This window comes from Podarcis pityusensis (assembly GCF_964106645.2).
Source record: "Podarcis pityusensis genome assembly, contig: HAP1_SCAFFOLD_748, whole genome shotgun sequence".
Lineage (NCBI taxonomy): Eukaryota > Metazoa > Chordata > Lepidosauria > Squamata > Lacertidae > Podarcis > Podarcis pityusensis.
The window spans coordinates 1-21,621 of NW_028293253.1; the positions used below are offsets into that span (position 1 = coordinate 1).

The 21,621-nt window shown below is 49.3% G+C and overlaps 1 protein-coding gene across 1 annotated transcript; it reads left to right on the top strand.

The window, feature by feature from the left end:
• Positions 1–3,053: 3,053 nt before the first annotated feature.
• LOC308469177 (basement membrane-specific heparan sulfate proteoglycan core protein-like) lies at positions 3,054–21,577 on the top strand (the record flags this gene model as incomplete). Its single annotated transcript, XM_081024521.1, has 6 exons — positions 3,054–3,137; positions 10,932–11,015; positions 17,844–17,953; positions 18,943–19,001; positions 21,272–21,432; positions 21,539–21,577. Coding segments are annotated over 6 exons (537 nt in total), but the record flags the coding sequence as incomplete, so codon positions are not given.
• Between the last annotated feature and the right edge of the window lie 44 nt (positions 21,578–21,621).

Sequence of the window (21,621 nt, forward strand, 5' to 3'; positions counted from 1 at the left end):
CGGGGCCTTCTCTGCAGTGGCTCCCTGTCTGTGGAATGCTGTCCCCAGGGAAGTTCACCTGGTGCCTTCATTACACACTTTTAGGCGCCAGGCAAAAATGTACCTTTTTAACCAGGCCTTTGGTTCATCTGTTTGACATCCTATATCGTTTTATTTTATTTTTTTTAAATAATGTTTATTACTTTTATAGATTACAAAAAGAGGGGGGGGGGGGAAAGAAAGAAAAAGAACAGAAAAAAATAAAGGAGAAAAGCAAAAAGAAAAAAACAATACAATACAATATATAGACAATACGAAACGCAACCTAAACTCAAAACTAAACACATTAAACTAAACTAAACAGACCCCACTCCCTAACCTTAACCCTAAATGAAATGAAACAAAAACAATTTAAAAACATACATCATCTCTTTTCCATACTCTATCTTTCATTCCCTTGTTTCCTCGACCTCCTCCCGCCTCCCTTTTTGTGTTCCACTTCTATTAATTGTTTCAGCAAATCCTTTCCATCTTTCTCCATTTTCTGTGATATTGTAAATAACGTATTTTTTAACCTTATTTTCCATTAAAACTAAAATACTTATATATGCATAACTCCTTATAACATTTCTGCTAAGCCCATAAAAAAAAAAAAATCATTCCACCATTTTTCTATCACTCATTAGTTTTACCATAAGTCTATATATAAACTTTAAATTTTCCAATCTTCTTCCACCATCTCCTCTCCCAGGTTTCGGATTCTGCCAGTCCTTTCCGTCAACTCCATAAAGTCCATCAACCTGGTGATCTTACGTCCGAGGCTCTTAACTCTTTTCCAAGTCCCTTCTGCAGGACTTCTTCATTTTCTTTAATGCTAAAGAGCAAATCTCAGGGAAACTCCAACCTGCCAATACTTTTCCTCCTTCTGAACAGATCAGCTAAATTTCCATAGTTAAAGCTACAGTCCATAAAGTATTTCAGGGCATAATTCAAGATTCCTCCAAGTCCAAAGGCCCCCAAAACTTCAATCTCCTCCAGGCCCGAATCCATGTCCCATAAGTCAGTTAATCCCTGCATAAAGGGCTCTTTCCAACTTTCCTTCTTTAATCCAAGCCGGGATCCATTCCTCAGAGTCTGACTTTTCCTAGATTCAATGATAAAAGGCCTCAACTTATAGTCCTCAATTTGCTTCTGTAAAGCCACAGATCTCACTTGTATTATTTTATGTTCAACAACAGCAGCATTCTCCTTCTCCTCCTTCTTCTCCACCATTTGTCCTGCCAAAATGGGTTCCTGTACCAAGTCCTGAATTATTTCTGTGTTGGTGTTCACTTTTTGACTCAAATTGGTCACTTTCTGTTCCAAATTATCAACTTTGAAAGTCATGTCATCCATCTTCTTGTGAAGCTGTCCCAGCGAACAGCTTATCTTACATAAAACAGTCACAATGGCCTCTCCTGTCAACATTTTTAAATGGTCCAAGGACACTCTCTGGTTCTCAGAATCCTTATCTGCAGCTGGAAATCCCCCAGTTACACTCCTGTTACAGTTTCAAAAGCTCCCTCTAGAGGGAAACAGTCTCCACTTGTATCAGTTCTTTCAGGCACAACTCAAGCATTAAAGATAAATTTTCAGTTACTTTCCCTCTTTTTTAAACGCAGAAAAGGACAATGGAAACAGTATCTTACTCTTATTTAGCTAGTTGTCAAATCCGTTCTGTCAAATGTACTCTCTCCAAACGTCATCTGGCAGCCCGTTCCCAGGTTCAGAGCAGTGGTAATTTTATTTTTCACTCTCTCCTGCAGGCTCACTAGATCCAAAATTTCCCCCCTCTTCTCCTTCTTCCAAGGGGGGTTTTGTATTTTAAACCGGTGGAAATTTAATCCTTTGCCAAGAGCTTTCAAAGGCTTTAACTTGTAACGTCTTTGCTTCAGTCTATTTACAAAAACGGGAGGCGGACTTCCTGTTTATAACCTTCCCGTTTCAGTGCTGAATTAAAGTATTTAAGAATCCAATTTTCCGTTTTACTCGCGAGTAGTTGTTCAAAATCCAATTGTCCACAGGAAAAAGTCAGCGCTCTCCGGCAACAGCAATGCGGCTTCACTCCGTGAAAAAAGCAGTCGATTCAAAGCACCGCGCCACTCACCCCATGTCGCTCCGGATCCACAAAACAGGGTTTCCCCGCGAGTAGGGGAGGCGCAAAAGGTGCCAGCCGAATCCCAGGTTCACAAGCTTCTCCCGCTTGTAATTTCAGTGGGTCTCCACCTTCGCCGTGGCGGTCAGACCCTGTTTTTCACGGAGCAAGTTCCTCCCGAACGGAGGAGCTCCGCCATTGCCGGAGGCGCCAACCCGGAAGTCCCCGACATCCTATATCATTTTAAATGGTGGCTCTTTTCTGGGGAAGGTGTTATTGGGTGGTTGTTTTTATTATAGTAGTAGTAGTAGTAATAATAATAATAATAATAATAATAATAATAATATATTATTACCATTATTATTTATACCCCGCACTCTGGGCGGCTTTCAAAAGAATATTTAAATACAGTAATCTATTAAACATTAAAAGCTTCCCTAAACAGGGCTGCCTTCAGATGTCTTCTAAAAGTCAGATGGTTGTTTATTTCCTTGACATCTGGTGGGAGGGTGTTCCACAGGGCAGGTGCCACTACCGAGAAGGCCCTCTGCCTGGTTCCCTGTAACTTAGCTTCTCGCAGGGAGGGAACTTCTAGAAGGCCCTCGGAGCTGGACCTCAGCGTCCGGGTAGAATGATGGGGGTGGAGACGCTCCTTCAGGTATATTGAGCTGAGGCCGTTTAGGGCTTTAAAGGTCAGCACCAACACTTTTATTCTGATATATCTTGTGATCTTTTCCGTGAACCGCCCTGAGATCTCCAGGTATAGGATGGTATATAAACTCTAATTATTATTATTATTATTATTATTATTATTATGCGATTCCTGCATTGCCGAGGGTTCGGCTAGATGAACCTCAGGGGTCCCTTCCAATTATACAGTGCTATGACTCTATGCTGGCTCAGATGACACTCACGTCGTGATTCTTGCCTTCCCTTGCAGATGGGTATGGAAGTGGCGAGAACGGCAGTGGAACAGTCTCCCCGGACAAGCTTCTCTCCACCATCGAGCCTCTCTTCCCCACAGGTAAGAGGCCAGCTGGGTCTTGGTCTAGTGGTGGGGTACAAGATGTCTCCAGATTCAATCCCCACAGTCCCCCGTCCCGAGGAAACTCCGGCTGTAGAGCTGGCCTCACCCTGGGGTGCAGCTGCTTGCAGGAAGTCCTGAGCTGGGTGTAACAGGGCTCCCAACACCTTCATACATGGGTGGGCAGGACGGGGGAGAAATTTGCAATGGTCCCTCAACCAAATTGGCTGGTCCTGGACATATCTGTGAGTCAGAGCGCAGATATCAGTTGGATTGCAAATGTCAGAATGCAGGTAAAGGTAAAGGGACCCCTGACCATTAGGTCCAGTCGTGGCCGACTCTGGGGTTGCGGCGCTCATCTCGCTTTATTGGCCAAGGGAGCCGGCGTACAGCTTCCAGGTCATCTGGCCAGCATGACTAAGCTGCTTCTGGCGAACCAGAGCAGCGCACGGAAACCCCGTTTACCTTCCCGCCGGAGCGGTACCTATTTATCTACTTGCACTTTGGCGTGCTTTCGAACTGCTAGGTTGGCAGAAGCAGGGAGCGAGCAACGGGAGCTCACCCCATCATGGGGATTCGAACCGCCGACCTTCTGATCGGCAAGTCCTAGACTCTGTGGTTTAACCCACAGCACCACCCACGTCCCTTTTTAACCAGAATGCGGGTATCAGTCATAAAAAAAAAACCTGGACGGTTAAGCCCAGTCAAAGGCCACTATGGGGTTGCGGCGCTTATATCGCTTTCAGGCCGAGAGAGCCGGCGTTTGGCCACAGACAGCTTTCCGGGTCATGTGACCAGCATGAGTAAACTGCTTCTGGCGCAATGGAACACCGTGACAAGTGCCAGAGCGCACAGAAACACCGTTTACTTTCCCACCACAGTGGTACCTATTTATCTACTTGCACTTTGCTTTCGAACTGCTAGGTTGGCAGGAGCTGGGGCAGAGCAATGGGAGCTCACCCTGTTGTGTGGATTCGAACTGCCGACCTTCTGATCGGCAAGCCCAAGCGGCTCAGTGGTTTAGACCACAGGCCAACCTCAGAAGGTGGTGGACTTGGAGATTTTTAAACGGAGGTTGGGTGACTGTCTATCAGAAATTCTTCCGCTGTGATTCCTGCTGAGCTAGAGGACCCTGTAGTTCTCTGATGGAGATTTTAGCTCCTAAATAATACAAACAAAAGCTCCCATTTTACGGGGGAAATGTAGAATAAAAAGGTTGCGTCTAACGAAGCTCTTAAGTTACCATCGCCTACTGGGGTGTTGCGGCATGGGAGAATGAATATTGCAGGTTGCGGGTGACTTTGTTCAGATTGCACAATCTGTCACGCGCTGAGGTTCTACCGGTGCAACTTGCCTTTGGATTCGGTGCAGTGTTCAAATCCACAGTGAAATTGTGCTCGAATTGTGCTTGCTCGTTTCCCATGGGGGAAATACAAAACATTAAACAAAGCCATAAAAGCTTGCGAACTACCCAGCCTAAAATGAACTTATAATGTCTGGTTTCAATAGATTTTTCAAATGCTTAACTCAGTCTATTAAATAAGTTCATGAAGATACCAACAAAAGGTAAGTTCGATGATATTCACAATACTGAGAGATGCTAGTAGAGTTGTAAGGTAAAGGTAAAGGGACCCCTGACCATTAGGTCCAGTCGTGGCCGACTCTGGGGTTGCGGCGCTCATCTCGCTTTATTGGCCAAGGGAGCCGGTGCACAGCTTCCGGGTCATGTGGCCAGCAGGACTAAGCCGCTTCTGGCGCAACCAGAAGTGCTTTTGAACTGCTAGGTTGGCAGGAGCAGGGACCGAGCAACGGGAGCTCACCCCGTGGCGGGGATTTGAACCGCTGACCTTCTGATCGGCAAGTCCTAGGCTCTGTGGTTTAACCCACAGTGCCACCCACGTCCCATTGTGAATATTGTGAATATTCACAATATTGTATTGTGAATATCATCGAACTTACCTTTTGTTGGTATCTTCATGAACTGACTGAGTTAAGCATTTGAAAAATCTATTGAAACCAGACATTGTAAGATCATTTTAGGCTGGGTCATTTGCAAGTCTTTGTGGTTTGTTTGATGTTTTGTATTTTTCTCGGAAGGTTGCTAATGTATGTATAATTATTGTTCTGAGTACATTAATCGCCAGCACAGGTTGCATTTTTCTAGCAGGTTTCCTATAAGGGGCAACTGGGAGCCACTGGGAGAAGGGAATGCTGAACTGGACGGGCCACTGGTCTGATCCACCAGGACTCTTCTTCCTCTGTTCTTCGTCTCCCGATGCCTCTCGCCCACCAGACCTTGCTCCTGAGCTCCCATTTGGGGCATCTGGTCTGTGCTGGCAACCGGCAAGAGCCTGCGGCATGCCTGGTCGTGCCACGGAGGTTGTCTGGTTCCGGATTCCTGCCTGAGCCGTGGGCAGGAGAGGCCTGGGGTGGTTTCCAGAGCCGCTGGCGAGATGAATCCCTGACGGCCCCATCCCATTCCCGACCCAAGAGGCCCATCCAACTGTGGGGGAGGCTTTTTGGAAAGGCAGAGGCCTGTCTTGCCTGGAGCTTACTCGGCAGGAGAAGTCGCCTCTGGCCCCTTCGACTATCCAGAGCATCTGTGCTCATTTCCAGCTTCCTGGTTCCTTTATTTATTGCCATTCTATCCTACCTTTTCCTCCGACATGGCCTTTCCCCACATTCCATCCCCACAACAACCCTGTGAGGTAGGTTAGACTGAGAGGCAGGGATTGGTCGTCAAGGTCAACCAGTGAGCTTCTTGTCTGAGTTGGGGGGGATTTGAACCGTGGTCTCCCAGGTCCCGGTCCGAGACTCTAACCACTATGCCATACTGCCTCTCAGTGCGGGAGTTGGAAGCTTGGGAGAGAAGGAACAGAATCCACCTTTATCTGTCCCTGAACCATCTTTTTTTTAAAGGACAACCAACCAGGAATAGACCAGATTCTGCCTTCTAGCTTAGGTCTGCGCAGGGTGTGTGTCAGCTCCTCTACTTAGGAGCAAGGCTGAGAGTGCTGAGATTATTTGCCAAAATACTGCAAGGCCCTGGGTTCAATTTCTGGCAGCATCTGCCCGTAAGGATGCAAATACCTGAAACCCCAGTGTTGCTGCCAGCCAGTGTTGATGTTATTGAGCTCAATGCGGTGTATGTTTGATTTGGCATAAGGCAGCTAAGGTGTGGGGGGGGGGCATGGCCTTCCCCTCTTTATTCCCCCTGCAGAGATGTTGGGGTGCAGGGGCCCCCAACACAAATGGTCATGTGGTCAATTGATATAGAGGTGTGCATTTGGAGTGACTTTCAGAGGGGAAAACAAACATTGGCTGCATACGCATCATGGATTTAAAGCACACACACACATACCCAAAGAAGAAATCTGGGAACTGTAGTTTCTTGTGGGTGCTGGGAATTGTAGTTTCTTGTGGGTGCTGGGAACTGTAGCTCTCTTGGTGGGCGCCAAACTACATTTCCATGGGGGGAATGTGCTTTAAATTTGTTGAGGCGCATCGAGTCACGTTCTCCTCGAAGCGGACCCACTGAAACGAATGAACCCAAGTCATGCATGCTCATGAGCTTCAGTGGGTCTACTCTGAGTAGGGCTGGCACTGGCGACAACCCTCCCGGGTACACCAGCTACACCACTTGCTGCCAGAGATGTTTTGCGTGCAAGTCGATGGGGCCCTCTTGCAAACAAGGCAGCAGCTGTTGCGTGCGTGTTTGTGTTTTTCATCCCGTAAGCAAAGCTTTTAGAAGGGAAAACAAATTACTTTTAAAAAGCCGGGGGGGGGGGGAGAGAGAGGTCTAGATCCCTGCTTGCAAAAGCAGGGAGGGTGTGTAAAGTTTATGTCGGGTGCAGTCCCTCCTCTGCTGCCTGGGCCTGCCGCAGAATTTGGGTCTATGCACATGCATGTATTTTTATTTTAAGCGACTCCACTCCTTTTGACATCTTGGTTGGGGGAAAACCCCAGACCATCTCTGCTCCCCTTGAGGCATTCCAAGGGGAGGTGGGATCTGGTGGGGCGAGTCCCTTGGAAGTTTGGGGCTACGGCCCTCTATCTGGGAGCCAAGGGGGTTGCCAAGATTGGGGGGGAGTTGAAGGTGGGGGGGATACCGTATTTTTTGCTCTATAAGACCCACTTTTTCCTTCCTAAAAAGTAAGGGGAAATGTGTGTGCGTCTTATGGAGCGAATGCAGGCTGCGCAGCTATCCCAGAAGCCAGAATAGCAAGAGGGATTGCTGCTTTCACTGCGCAGCGATCCCTCTTGCTGTTCTGGCTTCTGAGATTCAGAATATTTTTTTTCTTGTTTTCCTCCTCCAAAAACTAGGTGCGTCTTGTGGTCTGGTGCATCTTATAGAGCGAAAAATACGGTACATCCAGTGGGTGGGTGGGGGGCGTTGGAAGCACAAACCTCTGCACACACGCCCATGCTGTTTCATGTTCCCTTCCTCACACAGCCGTCAGACACACCCCACAGACCTGCAAGCCTGCGTCAGAATTCAGAGGAAATTCAAAACAATGCACAGAGCTCATTTCCCCCCCAGATGTACTATGCTGAACCATGCTTATTCTTCGCCTGCAGTTATAAACTCCTCTGGTCTGGTTGGCTTTGGGGAGGTGGGGGCGCAACTGTTTCTGATGTCATCACCCATTTTGGAAGAGCATCACTCCGGGCGTGGAGGACCACAGCTCTCCTGGCTCTTGGGTAGGCAAACTAAGGCCCGGGGGGCTGGATCCGGCCCAATCACCTTCTAAATCCTGCCCACGGACGGTCCAGGAATCAGCTTGCTTTTACATGAGTAGAATGTGTCCTTTTATTTAAAATGCATCTCTGTGTTATTTGTGGGGCCTGCCTGGTGTTTTTACATGAGTAGAATGTGTGTCCTTTTCTTTAAAATACTGTATTTTTCACCCTATAGGGTGCACTGGCCCACAGGGCGCACCTAGTTTTCAGGGGGGGGGGAATCATGGAAAAAAATATGATTCCCCCCCCCACAGCCCTGCAGCCTGTGCGCTACTCCAAGACCTTTTCCCTGCTTTTGCGGGAGGTGGCGGAATTCCCCCACCTCCCGCAAAAGCCCGCAGGAGTCGCGCGCGGCTTTTCGACCAGGAGGGAGAAGGGACTGAAACGGCCAGTCAGTCCCTTCTCCCTCCTCGGGGAAAAGCCAGCAGAAGCCGCGCACCCTTTAAAGAGCGTGCGGCTTCTGCGTGCCTTTGCGGGAGGTGGGGGAATTCCCCCATCTCCCGCAAAAGCCCACAGGAGGGAGAAAGGACTGACTCGGCCAGTCAGTCCCTTCTCCCTCCTTGGGGAAAAGCCCCCAAGAGCGGCACGCTCTTTAAAGGCTGCGCGGCTCCTGCGGGCTTTTCTACGAGGTGGGGGAATTCCCTTTAAAGAGCGCGTGGCTCCTGCGGGCTTTTCGACCCAGCTTGTGGGGCTGGCGGTGGGGGGAAGCGCTGCTTTCCCCCACCACCAGCCTCAAAGAGCAGACTCTCCTGTCTTCAGCGAAAGCAATGCGAAGCCTCCGGAGCGCAGGCTTCACGTTGCTATCGCTGAAGCCAAGGAGCCTGCATACGCACCACAGGACGCACACACATTTCCCCTTCATTTTTGGAGGGAAAAAGTGCGTCCTATAGGGCGAAAAATACGGTACATCTCTGGGTTATTTGTGGGGCCTGCCTGGTGTTTTGACATGAGTAGAACGTGTGCTTTTATTTAAAAGGTATCTCTGGGTTATTTGTGGGGCATAGGAATTTGTTCATTATTTCCCTCAAAAAAATATAGTCCGGCCCCCCACAAGATCTGAGGGACAGTAGACCAGCCCCCTGCTGAAAAAGTTTGCTGACCCCTGTCCTGGCTGAACAGATGGGGCAATGGAGGCGTTTCAGATGGGTGGGGGGGAGGCAGGTGGGCTGCAGAGAGGGGGTTATGAGGCGTGTGACTGGAAGGACATTGAGGTGAGGGTTGTTGTTGGGGAGCATAGCAGTCTGCGTGCCCATGCTTCGTCCTTTCGTCTTGGCCCCCCTTCCTGCCTCATATGTCTACTTCCTTCCCTCCTATTGATGGTTGACCATTCAGCGCTCAATAGCCAAATTTTCCTGCCCTACTTGCCTTCCTCAGTTGGTTAGAGCAGGGGTCAGCAAACTTTTTCAGCAGGGGACTGGTCCCCGGTCCCTCAGACCATGTGGGGGGCCGGACTATATTTTTGGGGGGAAATGAATGAATTCCTATGCCCCACAAATAACCCAGAGATGCATTTTAAATAAAAGGACACATTCTACTCATGTAAAACCACGCTGATTCCCGGACCATCCGTGGGCCGGATTTAGGAGGCGTTTGGGCCTGATCCGATCCCTGGGCCTTAGTTTGCCTACCCATGGTGCTGATGATGCCAAGGTTGCAGGATCAGTCCCCATCTGGGACAGCTGCATATTTCAGCATTTCAAGGGGTTGGACTAGATGACATTGTTATAAGGGGGGAAACCTGCTCCTTTTCCCTTTTGGGGTATCTAAGAGCCCGTATAGAGTCCTTAAGTGGGTTCCCTAACAGTAGGAGAAAATAACAGAGGCCAACCAGAGAATATTGAGAAGCAAAGCAGCTAGTAAGCCTGATCTTTATTGATCTGTTGCAACAGGGTCCCCACTCACCACATGCAGGAGGGAAGAAGAACCCAGAACAATGGTGCATAAACCCTTATATAGACTTTTGAAATTGCCCACCCTGGAGCCCAAGGTAAAGGTAAAGGGACCCCTGACCATTAGGTCCAGTTGTGACCGACTCTGGGATTGCAGTGCTCATCTCGCTTTATTGGCCGAGGGAGCCGGCGTACAGCTTCCGGGTCATGTGGCCAGCATGACTAAGCTGCTTCTGGCAAACCAGAGCAGCGCACGGGAACGCCGTTTACCTTCCCGTCACAGCGGTACCTATTTATCTACTTGCACTTTGAGGTGCTTTCGAACTGCCAGGTTGGCAGGAGCAGGGACCGAGCAATGGGAGCTCACCCCGTCGCATGGATTCAAACTGCCGACCTTCTGATCGGCAAGCCCTAGGCTCTGTGGTTTAACCCACAGCGCCACCCACGTCTCATTAAACCCTTATATAGACTTTTGAAATTGCCCACCCTGGAGCCCAAGACCACTCCCCCAAAACATCATATATGCATCACAGAAGGGGGTGGTCTACAGCAGAAATACATCACAAGAGGCTGTCTCCAGCAGAAAACCTGTTTGCCAGGATATCTGTTAATGGTCACTGATTGCTTTACCTGAGCGGCCTGGCCTTTCCTTTGCGAAGGTAAATACTTTAAATTCCTGAATCCTGGTCACAGGCTCACCCTATTCACACACAAATACGCCCTTAAGACAGGTAAGCAAAAGACAACAGAGAGGCTTTCCCATTTCCTTCCTCTCTATAGAGAAATATTTGAGGACAATTTGGGAGAGTCAAAATGACTTCAGAATGGGTCTCCTGTACTATTTGAGGCACGTTGTTTATATCCTTATGTGTGTGTTTGCCCTGTAAATCTATGAACATATGATTTATATATTTGAGATTTATAAATTCTTACAACAACCCTCAGGGTCCCTTCCAACTTTACAATTCTATGATTCTATTATTCCTTCGTCAGCTGCCTCAATAATCAAACCTCTCCATCCTTCCTTCCAAATTTCTGTGTCCTTCCTTTTCTGTTACTCTTAGTTGGGCACTAGAATTTTCAATAACAAAACTGGTTTTTCCTCTCCTCTCCTCTCCTCTCCTCTCCTCTCCTCTCCTCTCCTCTCCTCTTCTCTTCTCTGCAGACCTTCCATCTCCTCCTCCTGTCGGGCTCCCTCCCCCTGCAAGTATGACGGGTGCAGAGACCCCTGAGGACGACTCTCTGCTCAGTAAGTGGCTAGTCCCTAACCCACTGTTATAGAAAAAACTCCTCCTTTTCCCTTATGGGGTATCCAAGAGCCCATATAGAGTCCTTAAGTGGATTCCCCATCGGTAGGAGAAAATAACAGAGGCCAGCCAGAGAATATTGAGAAACAAAGCGGCTAGTAAGCCTGATCTTTATCCAACTGTTGCAACAGGGTCCCCACTCACCACACGCAGGAGGGAGGAGGAACCCAGAACAATGGTGTGCAAGCCCTTATATAGACTTTTGAAGCTGCCCACCTTGTAGCCAGAGACCACCCCCCAAAACATCATACATACATCACAGAAGGGGGTGGTCTACAGCAGAAATACATCACAAGAGGCAGTCTCCAGCAGAAATCCTAGGATACCTGATAATGGTCACTGATTGCTTTACCTGGGCAGCCTGACCATTCTTTTGTGATGGTAAATACCTGAATTCCTGAATTCAGGTCACAGGCTCACCCTCTTCATACACAAATACGCCCTTAAGACAGGTAAGCAAAAGTCAATGCCATTTCCTTCCTCCTTTCAGAGAAATATTTGAGGACAATTTGGGAGAGTCAAAATGGTTTGGGAGAGTCAAAATGGCTTTAGGATTGTTCTCCTGTATACTATTTCAGACACATGGTTTATATACTTATGCATGTGTTTGCCTTGTACATTTATGAAGGTTTATTTAATATTCTTATAACACCACCCAGCATGGGTCATTGCAGCCTGCATGTGAAGAAAGCCAGAGGCTATGCTGCCAGGAGGGGGCTGAGTTGGGGTGCCCCGCTGTGCCCCCCCAAAGCCATTGTTATGGTCAGAAGAAAGCTGTTTTTTTGGTGGTGGGGGGCAATGGAATAATTAGCTGCCTGCTGGAAATTGTCTGGCAGGGAGAGGGGTGTCGTGGAGCGAGGGCAATGGTGCTCAGTGGTTAGAGCGCCTGCTTTGCAGGTTCAGCTCAGGGTGGCGTCACCAGGTAGTGCTGGAAATCTCCCTGCAGAGCTGCTGCCAGTCAGAGTCAACATTATTGAGCTAGGTGGACCGATGGTCCGACTCGGTCGACGAAGACAGCTTCCCGTGATTCTATCCGAGAACAAGTTGGGTGCCTGGGAATTTTTGGGTGGGCGTTTAAGGAGTGCTTTGTGATGATGCCATGGGCGATCTCTCTACCCCTGGACTTTTGCAATGAGGGAAGGGGAGGTTTGGCCAGCCAAACTGACTCAGCCAACAGGAAGAAGCCTGCAGACCTCTCTCTCTCTCTCTCTCTCTTTTATTGTTCTCCTTTTGCGACTCAAAGCGATTTTCCAGCTCACCCGCCCCAGGGAGCGAGAGGCGAGGCACTGAGCGCAGGGCTCCTTAAAAGGAATCAAAGACTTGGGGCTGATTTTTACACGACTGGAGCAACTGCAGCGCCGGGGGGGGGGGGGGTGACAGTTGCCAAGGCTGGCCAGGCCTCTACAGGGTGCAGGCGGATAAATCTGCCTGGATATTTGCCTGGGATTCTCTGGTGCTCTGCTCCGCCACCCCCACCCTGCCTCCTTTGCCAGGCCTCTTCCCTCTCTTTAAGAGCCTGGTGACCGGATCAGGCCAAAAAACCTCATCTGGCCTAAGCGTCCGGTTCGCACCGTGGCCAAACAGATACTCCAACGGGCAGCAGCCCCAGGGTGCAGAAGCAGCACCCTCCTCGCTTGTGAGTCACAAGGATTTGGAGGTAGACTGTGCCTGCATCTGGAGGCTCCATCGGTTGAGCGTAGCTGGTCGCTACTGCCAGTGAAGCTAAGGAGGGCCTGTTGGATCAGGCCAGTGTGCCCCATCTAGTCCACAGAGTCATGCTGTCACAGCAGCCAACCAGATGCCTGTTGTGGGAAGCCCGCAAGCAGGACCCGGGTGCGAAAGAAGCTGGAATCCCCGTGATTCCCAGAAACAGGAATTCTGAAGTATTACTGCTTCTGATTGTGGAGCCTTTCCCCTTAAAATCCTTCCTTTGTTTAGAAGGGGCCTGCCACCCCAACCCACCTTCTATGGGTCTGTTTGTAACTCCTTTTGTAATGCCTTTCCTGGAGCTGGGGCCAAGATGGCTTCTCCTCGCAAGCCCACATCTGGCTCCCCAGATGTGCCCCAGGCCATCTCCCAGGCCTTGTCCCAAACGAGTGGGGCTGTGGCAGGAGATTCAGCCTTGACATTGCTCCTGGGGCAGCAGGCTTGCCCCAGGCCGCTGCCTCATCCCTTGCCCTGTTCAGAGGGGGCCACAACCCCCAAAATGCTTTTTGTCTCTGAGAGCCAGTATTTCATAGTGGTTTCAGCTTCGGACTTGGGTTCAAATCCCTCCACTCGGCCACGAAGTTCACTGGGTGTGAACTTGGGGATCAGCCTCCCTGCCTCTCAGCCTGACATACCTCACAGGGCTGTTGTGAAGATTAAATGTAGAAGGGGGAGAATAGCGGGATATGAATGCCATGAAACCAAAAGAGATAAAAGCTGCCTGCCTATTCCCTGACAATGGCTGTGCCCCAGCAGAGAGGGAGCTGCACTCTGCATGCGCTCAGAGGAAGCACCTTTCTCTGCTGTTTTGCTCCCACCTTCCAGAGCTGAGTTTCCAGCACTTAAAATAATAACAACAACAACAACAACAACAACAACAACAACAACAACAACAATACTACAGTGGTACCTCGGGTTACATATGCTTCAGGTTACAGACTCCACTAACCCGGAAATAGTACCTCGGGTTAAGAACTTTGCTTCAGCATGAGAACAGAAATTGTGCTCCAGCGGCGCGGCGGCAGCGGGAGGCCCCATTAGCTAAAGTGGTGCTTCAGGTTAAGAACAGTTTCAGGTTAAGAACAGACCTCTGGAACGAATTAAGTACGTAACCAGAGGTACCACTATAATAATAATAATAAATTTTATTTATACCCCACCCTCCCCAGCCGAAGCCGGGCTCAGAGCAGCTAACAACAATAAAAGTAACACAGCATTCTAAAATCAATTTATTCTAAAATCAATTCAAAATCGAATTAATGGCAACTGTTGGGCTAGAATTCTGTGAGGATTACCGAAGGAGGGGGTCAGACTGTGCCCTGGCCAAAGGCCAGGCGGAACAGCTCTGTCTTGCAGACCCTGCGGAAAGATGTCAAGTCCCGCAGGGCCCTAGTCTCTTGTGACAGAGCGTTCCACCAGATCAAGGCCACAGCCCCAAAAGCCCTGAGCTTCAAGGGGCTGAATTGATCCTAGGGGTGATACTAACCCCAGAGGCAACAATTTGGGTCACCCCCCCAAAAAGAGTTGCAGAGCCTGGCATGAAAGATTTGCATGTGGCTGTGGCAAGGAAGAGAGTAAGGCAAGGGTTTTCTTTGGGGGGGGGGGTGAGAAAACCGCTCCTTACCATTTCCTTCACCCAAACATTCATCCCCCTTAGGAAAAAAATACTGTTAGGGCATTAGAAAGGGCTGTTTGAATCCATGGGCATGGCACATTCTTTGGGGGTGACTCTGCAAGGCAGGGAGGAGCGGGCAGCTCTTGCCAGGTCATGGGGGCACAGTGGCACATGGGGCATCTGAATGGGGCCTTTGTATGGGTCGGACAACGGGTACCCCTGTTTGCCCGGGCTGCATTGGAGTGGGATACAGGCACCCTGGCATCCCTGCCTTGGGTTGCTGTCTTGGGAGTTGGAGAAGGAGGGCTAAAGCAATTCTGGGCTGCATCCACAGAAGTCTAGTGTCCAGACCAAGGGAAGTAATACCGTATTGGCCTGGATATAAGCCGCACCCACAAATAAGCCGAATAAATTCAAAGGGGGGGGGGGAGAGGAAAAAAAAAGACATTACAGTGGTACCTCGGGTTAATAACTTAATTCGTTCTGGAGGTCCGTTCTTAACCTGAAACTGTTCTTAACCTGAGGTACCACTTTAGCTAATGGGGCCTGCCGCTGCCGCCGTGCCACTGCCACACTATTTCTGTTCTCATCCTGAAGCAGAAAGGCAGCATGGCATAAGACCTTGGAGAGACCAGGGTTCAAATCCCCCAACTCAGCCATGAAGCTCCCTGGGTAATGTTGGGCCAGCATCACTTCTCTCTCAGCCTAACCTACCTCACAAGGCTGTTGTGAGAAAAAAACAGGGAGGGAGAATCATGTAGGCCGCCTTGAGCTCACTGGAGGAAAAAAGAGGGACAGAAATATAATCAATAAATAAACAGTCCTGCTCAGAGTGGATCTGTTGAAAACAATACAGCAGCTAGGAAACCCAGCCAGATGGACGGGGTATAAATATATTATTATTATTATTATTAGTAGTAGTAGTAGTAGTAGTAGTAGTCTCAGGGTTCCTGTTTTGACTCAGTGCCTAGCCTTGGTCACATCACCTGCCTCTTCCTAGATGGCCACCTGTCATGAATTCTTTAGTAGTGATTCCTGCATTGCAGGGCTTTGGAGTAGATCACCCTTGGTGTCCTCTTGATTCTACAATTCCCTGCTCTTTGTCCTACCCCAGGGCTGCTGTGCAGCCAGACGCAAGACCAGCCGAGCAGTGTAGGGCCCCAGTTAACTGGAGTTAAGATTATCATGTCTCAAGAGCGGGGCCTTTTCTGCAGTGGCTCCCTGGCGATGAAACGCACTCTGCTAAGAAACAGGCCTCTGATCTCCCCAGATCTCCTGCTGCAGGCAGTGAAAATGTGTGTTTGGGGACAAGCAGACAACTTTGCCTAGCTTTCAATGCACCGTTTAACACAATTGTAATTTAATTTGCTCTGTGTGTGTGTTTTAAAGGTGGCTTGGAAATATTGCAGATAAGTAAATGATTACATTTTAAAACCAGCCAAAGAGCCTTGTGATGATGAGCTAGCAGGTCTGGGGCCCCCTCTCAGTACCAGAAGCAGCAGAATCAACCCTCTTTCTTCTTCCCCCACAAAGTCAGAGCAGCAAACACCTTGAATTCTACAGAGGCTGGAAGCCAAGAGGCCAGTCACTACCCTGGCAGTGATTCCTGCCTTGCAGCGGGTTGGACTAGATGACCCTTGGGTCCCTCTTCTAAATCTGTGAATCTACGATTCCCTGCTCTTTGCTCTTTTTTGCCGTATAACTGTGTCCTGCCTCAGGGCTGCTGTGCAGCCAGACAACAAGACCAGCCGGGCCGTGTCCTAGCTCCCCATTCAAAAAGTGCAGTTAAGGGCCCCAGTTAACTACCTCGGATGAAAGGTAGCAGCCAAGCAGAGCTGCCTCTTGCCCCCGTTCCGTTTCCCTGCAGGGAAAGCGCCTGATGCAGACGCGGCTCTCGCTGCAGAGGCACCCGGAGCCCTGAAAACGTTGCTGTCGCACACCCTTCCGTCGCTTGGCTCGCCTCGCAGCTGCGCCTGGGAGCTGCCGCTGGCCAGTGCTCCTGGCAGGCAGCCTGTGTGAAATCTGGGGGTGGCGAGGCTGATATCCAGGGCCTTTTTGTCTCTCTTTCCCTCCCCTTCACGGACTTCCACCTCACCACCCCATCTCGGAAGGAGGGGTCTGCTGAGGCCTTGCATGCCTGTGTGGGAGCAGGGAGGCATGTCTCATGAAAGCTATCGCCTGGGTGGGGTGGCATATTTGGTGCCTTTCATTTGAGACACACACACACACACACACACACACACATTCTCTGGCAAGAGTTCCCTTGCGCTACAGTTAGGGTTTTGAAATCCTTCGCACTCGCATCTCCGGCAGCTTCCATTTTGCAGGAAGTCGGCGACGTGTTCTTTCCCCGGTTCCGGCAACTAGGCCCTCACTTGCCTTCGTTGCACCTTGCTTGCCTCCATTACCCCACTGCCTTCCTCTGATCCTGAGCAGGGAACATGTGGCCTTCCAGATGTTCTTGGACTCCAATTGTCTCTTACTGTTGGCCATGTTGGCTAATGGGAGCTGGCATCCCGACAGTGCTTGAAGGCCAGAGGTTTCCCCTCTGTGAACAACTTCTTCTTCTTCTTCTTCTTCTTCTTCTTCTTCTTCTTCTTCTTCTTCTCCTCCTCCTCCTCCTCCTCCTTCTCCTCCTCCTCCTCCTCCTCCTCCTCCTCCTCCTCCTCCTCCTTTTTCTCCTTCTCCTCCTCCTCCTTCTTCTTCGGCAATCCCTCGTAGCCAAGTAAGATTGTCTTCCATAAACACGGTTTTAGCAGTGAGTCTGTAAGTGACTGTGGAGGCCAATTCTGGATCCACACATCCTTCCATAGTGGGGACAGAGGTTTCCAGGCTGGAGTTGATCACGGTGAAGGTTTTCCAAGTGTGCCTTCCCCTTCCTCACATTTCTCCCTTGCGTCCTGAGCATAGCTGTCAACCTTCCCTTTTTTGGTGGGAAATTCTCTTATTTCAGCGCCGTTTCCCGCTGCTATCCCGGATTGTTACATATCCCATAGACTGTCCCCGGGACAGGTGAGGCTGCTGATCCCTTATTTTCAAGGCTGCTGATCCCTTATTTTCAAATCTGAAAGTTGACAGCTATGGTCCTGAGTTCGAGCATCTTCAAAGCCCATGACACTTTTGGTAAACACTGTTCTCCAATTGGAGCGCTCGCAGGCCGGTGTTTCCCAGTTGTCGGCGTTTATACTACATTTTTAAAGATTTGCCTTGAGAGAATCTCTGTGAACTAGGCCATCATTTGCCTTCACTGCCCCTCTCTACCTCCATCATTGGGCTTCCCTGTCTCCGATGCTACCTTGCAGATAGGAAACTTTCGACACACACAAGAATTCTCATTAGTATCTGTCGTCATGAGTGTTTAGGCAAGAGAAGGCTATCTTCTGTATTAAGTCACTAACGGGACCAACAATCTCCTAAATATCTCCTTTCCATCATCTCTCCCCTCTAGTCTATTTCCGGGCCCTGGTGAATTTCACAAAGTCCATCGACTACAGCTCCCGCCTGGATGATGTCAACTCAGAGGAGTTCCAGGATGTCTCCAAAGCGGTGGTGGACACGGTAAGGCCTGATTCTGTCCCATTTCCACAAAGGAGCCGTCCCAAGGGGACAGAGATCATGACCCTTTGGACAGTCTTACCCTCCTCTGATTTTTATACCCCTGTGTGTTTGGATCAAAATAAGCACCTACTCCCATAAGATTCCCTTGAACTCAATGTTTTAACATCTGCTAGGGTATCCCTGTTCCACGTTCCACCCTCCCTGGAGTTAAGATGATAATATATCAGGAGCAGGGCCTTTTCTGCAGTGGCTCCATGGTGATGAAACGCACACGCCTCTGATCTCCCCAGATCTCCTGTTGCAGGCAGTGAAAATGTGTGTTTGGGGACAAGCAGACAGCTTTGCATAGCTTTCAGTGCATCGTTTAACACAGGCTTCCTCAACCTCCTCCCTCCAGATGTTTTGAGACTACAATTCCCATCATCCCACTGGTCCTGCTAGCTAGGGATCTTGGGAGTTGTAGGCTTAAAACAGCGGTTCTTAACCTGTGGGTCCCCAGATGCTGTTGGACTACAACTCCCATCATCCCTGAGCTCTGGCCTTGCTAGCTAGGGGTGATGGGAGTTGTAGTTCAACAACATCTGGGGACCCACAGGTTGAGAAAGGCTGGCTTAAAACATCTGGAGGGCCGAGGTTGAGGAAGCCTGGTTTAACACAATTGTAATTTAATTTGCTTTGTATTTTGTGTGTGTGTGTGTTTTAAGGGTGGCTTAGAAATATTGCAGATAAGTAAATGAGTAGATTTTAAAATTAGCCACAACAGTCTTGCGATGAGCTAGCGGGACTGGGGGGCCCTCTCAGTACCAGATGCAGCAGAATCGGCCCTCTTCCTTATCCCCCGAAAGGTCAGAGCAGCAAACACCTTGAATGCTGCAAAATGGTTCTACCCTGGCAGTGATTCCTGCATTTCAGGGGATTGGACTAAGTGACGATTTGGGCCCCTTCCAACTCTGCAATTCTACGAGGCTGATGCAATTTTCTCTCCGCAGCTGGAGTCTGAATACTACAAGATCCCCGGAGAGCAGGTGGTTAGCGTGGTCTTCATCAAGTGAGTCCAGGGGCTGGTTTCCATGTCCAGGGTGCCACGGAGGCAGGATTTAACCCCCGCTTTTGCTGTTTTCTTTTAAGGAGCTTACATTGCAGGCAGAAACTCTTAACCGGGTGATGTGAGATTGTGGGAGCAAGCAGAGTGTAGGAGAAAGACAAAGAAGCCCGCCAAGAATGGCCTTAGAAAAAGGGGGACACCTGGGCTGGTCCAGAACTACAACTCCCATCTCTACAATGGGCAATGCTAGTGGCCAGGGCTGGATGGAGCTGGAGTCTAGCAACACCCAAAAGGCTGCCATCCCGGAACTAGACTGTCACTTGCCTTCACTGCCCCTAGCTGCCTCCATCACAATCTTGCTTTGTTTTAGAAGAGGGAAAGGGAATGTGTGGCCCTCAAGACGTTGCTGGGCTCCAGATGACGTTGGATTCGAACTCACATCCTTCCTGACCGTTGACCATGCTGGCTAGTGATTGCTGAAGTGCCAACAACAACAACAACAATTTATTATTTGTACCCCTCCCATCTGGCTGGGCTTCCCCAGCCACTCTGGGCGGCTTCCAACAAAGATTAAAAATACATTAAAATGTCACACATTAAAAACTTCCCTGAACAGGGCTGCCTTCAGATGTCTTTTAAAGAGAAGATAGCTGCTTATTTCCTTCACATCTGAAGGGAGGGCGTTCCACAGGGCGGGCGCCTCTACCGAAAAGGCCCTCTACCTGGTTCCCTGTAGCTTTGCTTCTCGCAGTGAGGGAACCGCCAGAAGACCCTCAGAGCTGGACCTCAGCGTCCAGGCAGAACGATGGGGGGTGGAGACGCTCCTTCAGATATACTGGACCGAGGCCGTTGAGGGCTTTAGCACCAACACTTTGAATTGTGCTCGGAAACTGGGAGCCAATGCAGATCTCTCAGGACCGGTGTTATGTGGTCCCGGCGGCCGCTCCCAGTCACCAGTCTAACTGCCGCATTCTGGATTAGTTGTAGTTTCCGGGTCACCTTCAAAGGTAGCCCCACGCAGAGTGCATTGCAGTAGTCCAAGCGGACAACATTTGAAGGCTACAGGTTTCCCATCACTGAAGTAGACCATAACTTGCATTCAGTGCCTCTGGCTACCTCCAATCAACCTCCTTTTAATGCAGGGACAGGGACCCTGTAGCTGTCCTTGGACTCAGCCTCCCACCCTCAGCCCTGACCACTAGGCATGCTGGCCGGGGCTGGTGAAAGGCAACGTTTTTCCAGCATCTGAAGGATCACCCCTTTCCCAGCCTTGCTTTAGAGAAGACCTTGTCCCAATGTTGAAGAGATGACGAGATCCAGAAACTTGTTTCCCCTCTCCTGTTTGTTTCTTTTAATCAACAGCTGCAAATTGAGATATTTTAGGAGATGCAAAGAGGTTGAGGGAAGTTCTTTCACATGTGGTGGACTTGTAAAAGGTTAAAAGAGTATTGGGAAATGATCCGTAATGAATTGGAAAAAAATGTTTTAAAAGTACTTTTCCAAAAAAACAAAACAAAAACAAAACAGAGTCCATTTTCTTGGGGATACATTCAGACTGAAATTCCCAGGTGTCAAAAAAGGTTATTTATGTATGCCACTACTGCAGCCCGTGTTTTGTTAGCCCAAAAATGGAAAACGAGCGAGGTCCCAACCGAAGAAGAATGGCAACTTAAGCTGCCGGAATATGTGCAGCTTGCAGACTTAACATATAGAATAAGAGAACAAGAAGAACATATGTTTAGATAAGATTGAAAAAGGTGTATTGAATATATGGGAAATAATTCTGTACAGCTGAAAACGTTGGCAGCATTAAGATTAATTCAGTGTAAATAAGTTTTGGTGGATGTAATAATGGTTTAGTTTTTGTAAAACATGCAGGGATTTATGATATGCAAAATGAACCATGGAAAGAGACGAAGGGAAGTCATTAATATTTTAAGGATGCTTAAATGAGTATTCTAAATTGTAAAATAGAAAATTTAATGAAAAATTATACAAAAAAGAAAGAGGGATATTTTAGGACAGTGGTTCCCAAACTTGGGTCTCCAGCTGGCTTTGGACTACAACTCCCATCATCCCTAAATCAGTCCCCAAAGCAGCTCGAGAGCCAGGTTTGGGAAACACTGTTTTAGGATCTGAACAGCACAATCCCTGGAAAGGAAGAGTCAGGTGGGAGGTGGGAATTGGACCCTGTCTCCAGACTCAGGTTTTACCCCCTTCAGCACATGCTGGGTCCGTGAATCGTGCCCACACACCTCCTTCCCCCCCCCCAGAGAGATTGACGGCTACATCTTCGTGGAGCTGGACGTGGGCTCCGAAAGGAACGTGGACGAGGACCAGATCCGCCAGGTGCTTTTCTCGGTCATTGAGAGCGGCTCCATCGCCTCCTACGTCACCTCCACATGGGGATTCCAGTTCCGCCGCTTGGGAGCAGGTGAACCAGACTGGAACCTATATGTGGGTTAGGATGGGGTGGAGTTTATTGTGGAAATGGACGCCCCCCCCATCCCATTCACCATTAACTGTCCATTTGCTTTCAGCCCAAACCCCGCCTCCCCCCATTACAATGGAGCCCCCAGGTGAGTGTGGCGTTAGAAGGGTGCAATGGGACCTGGAGGCTTCT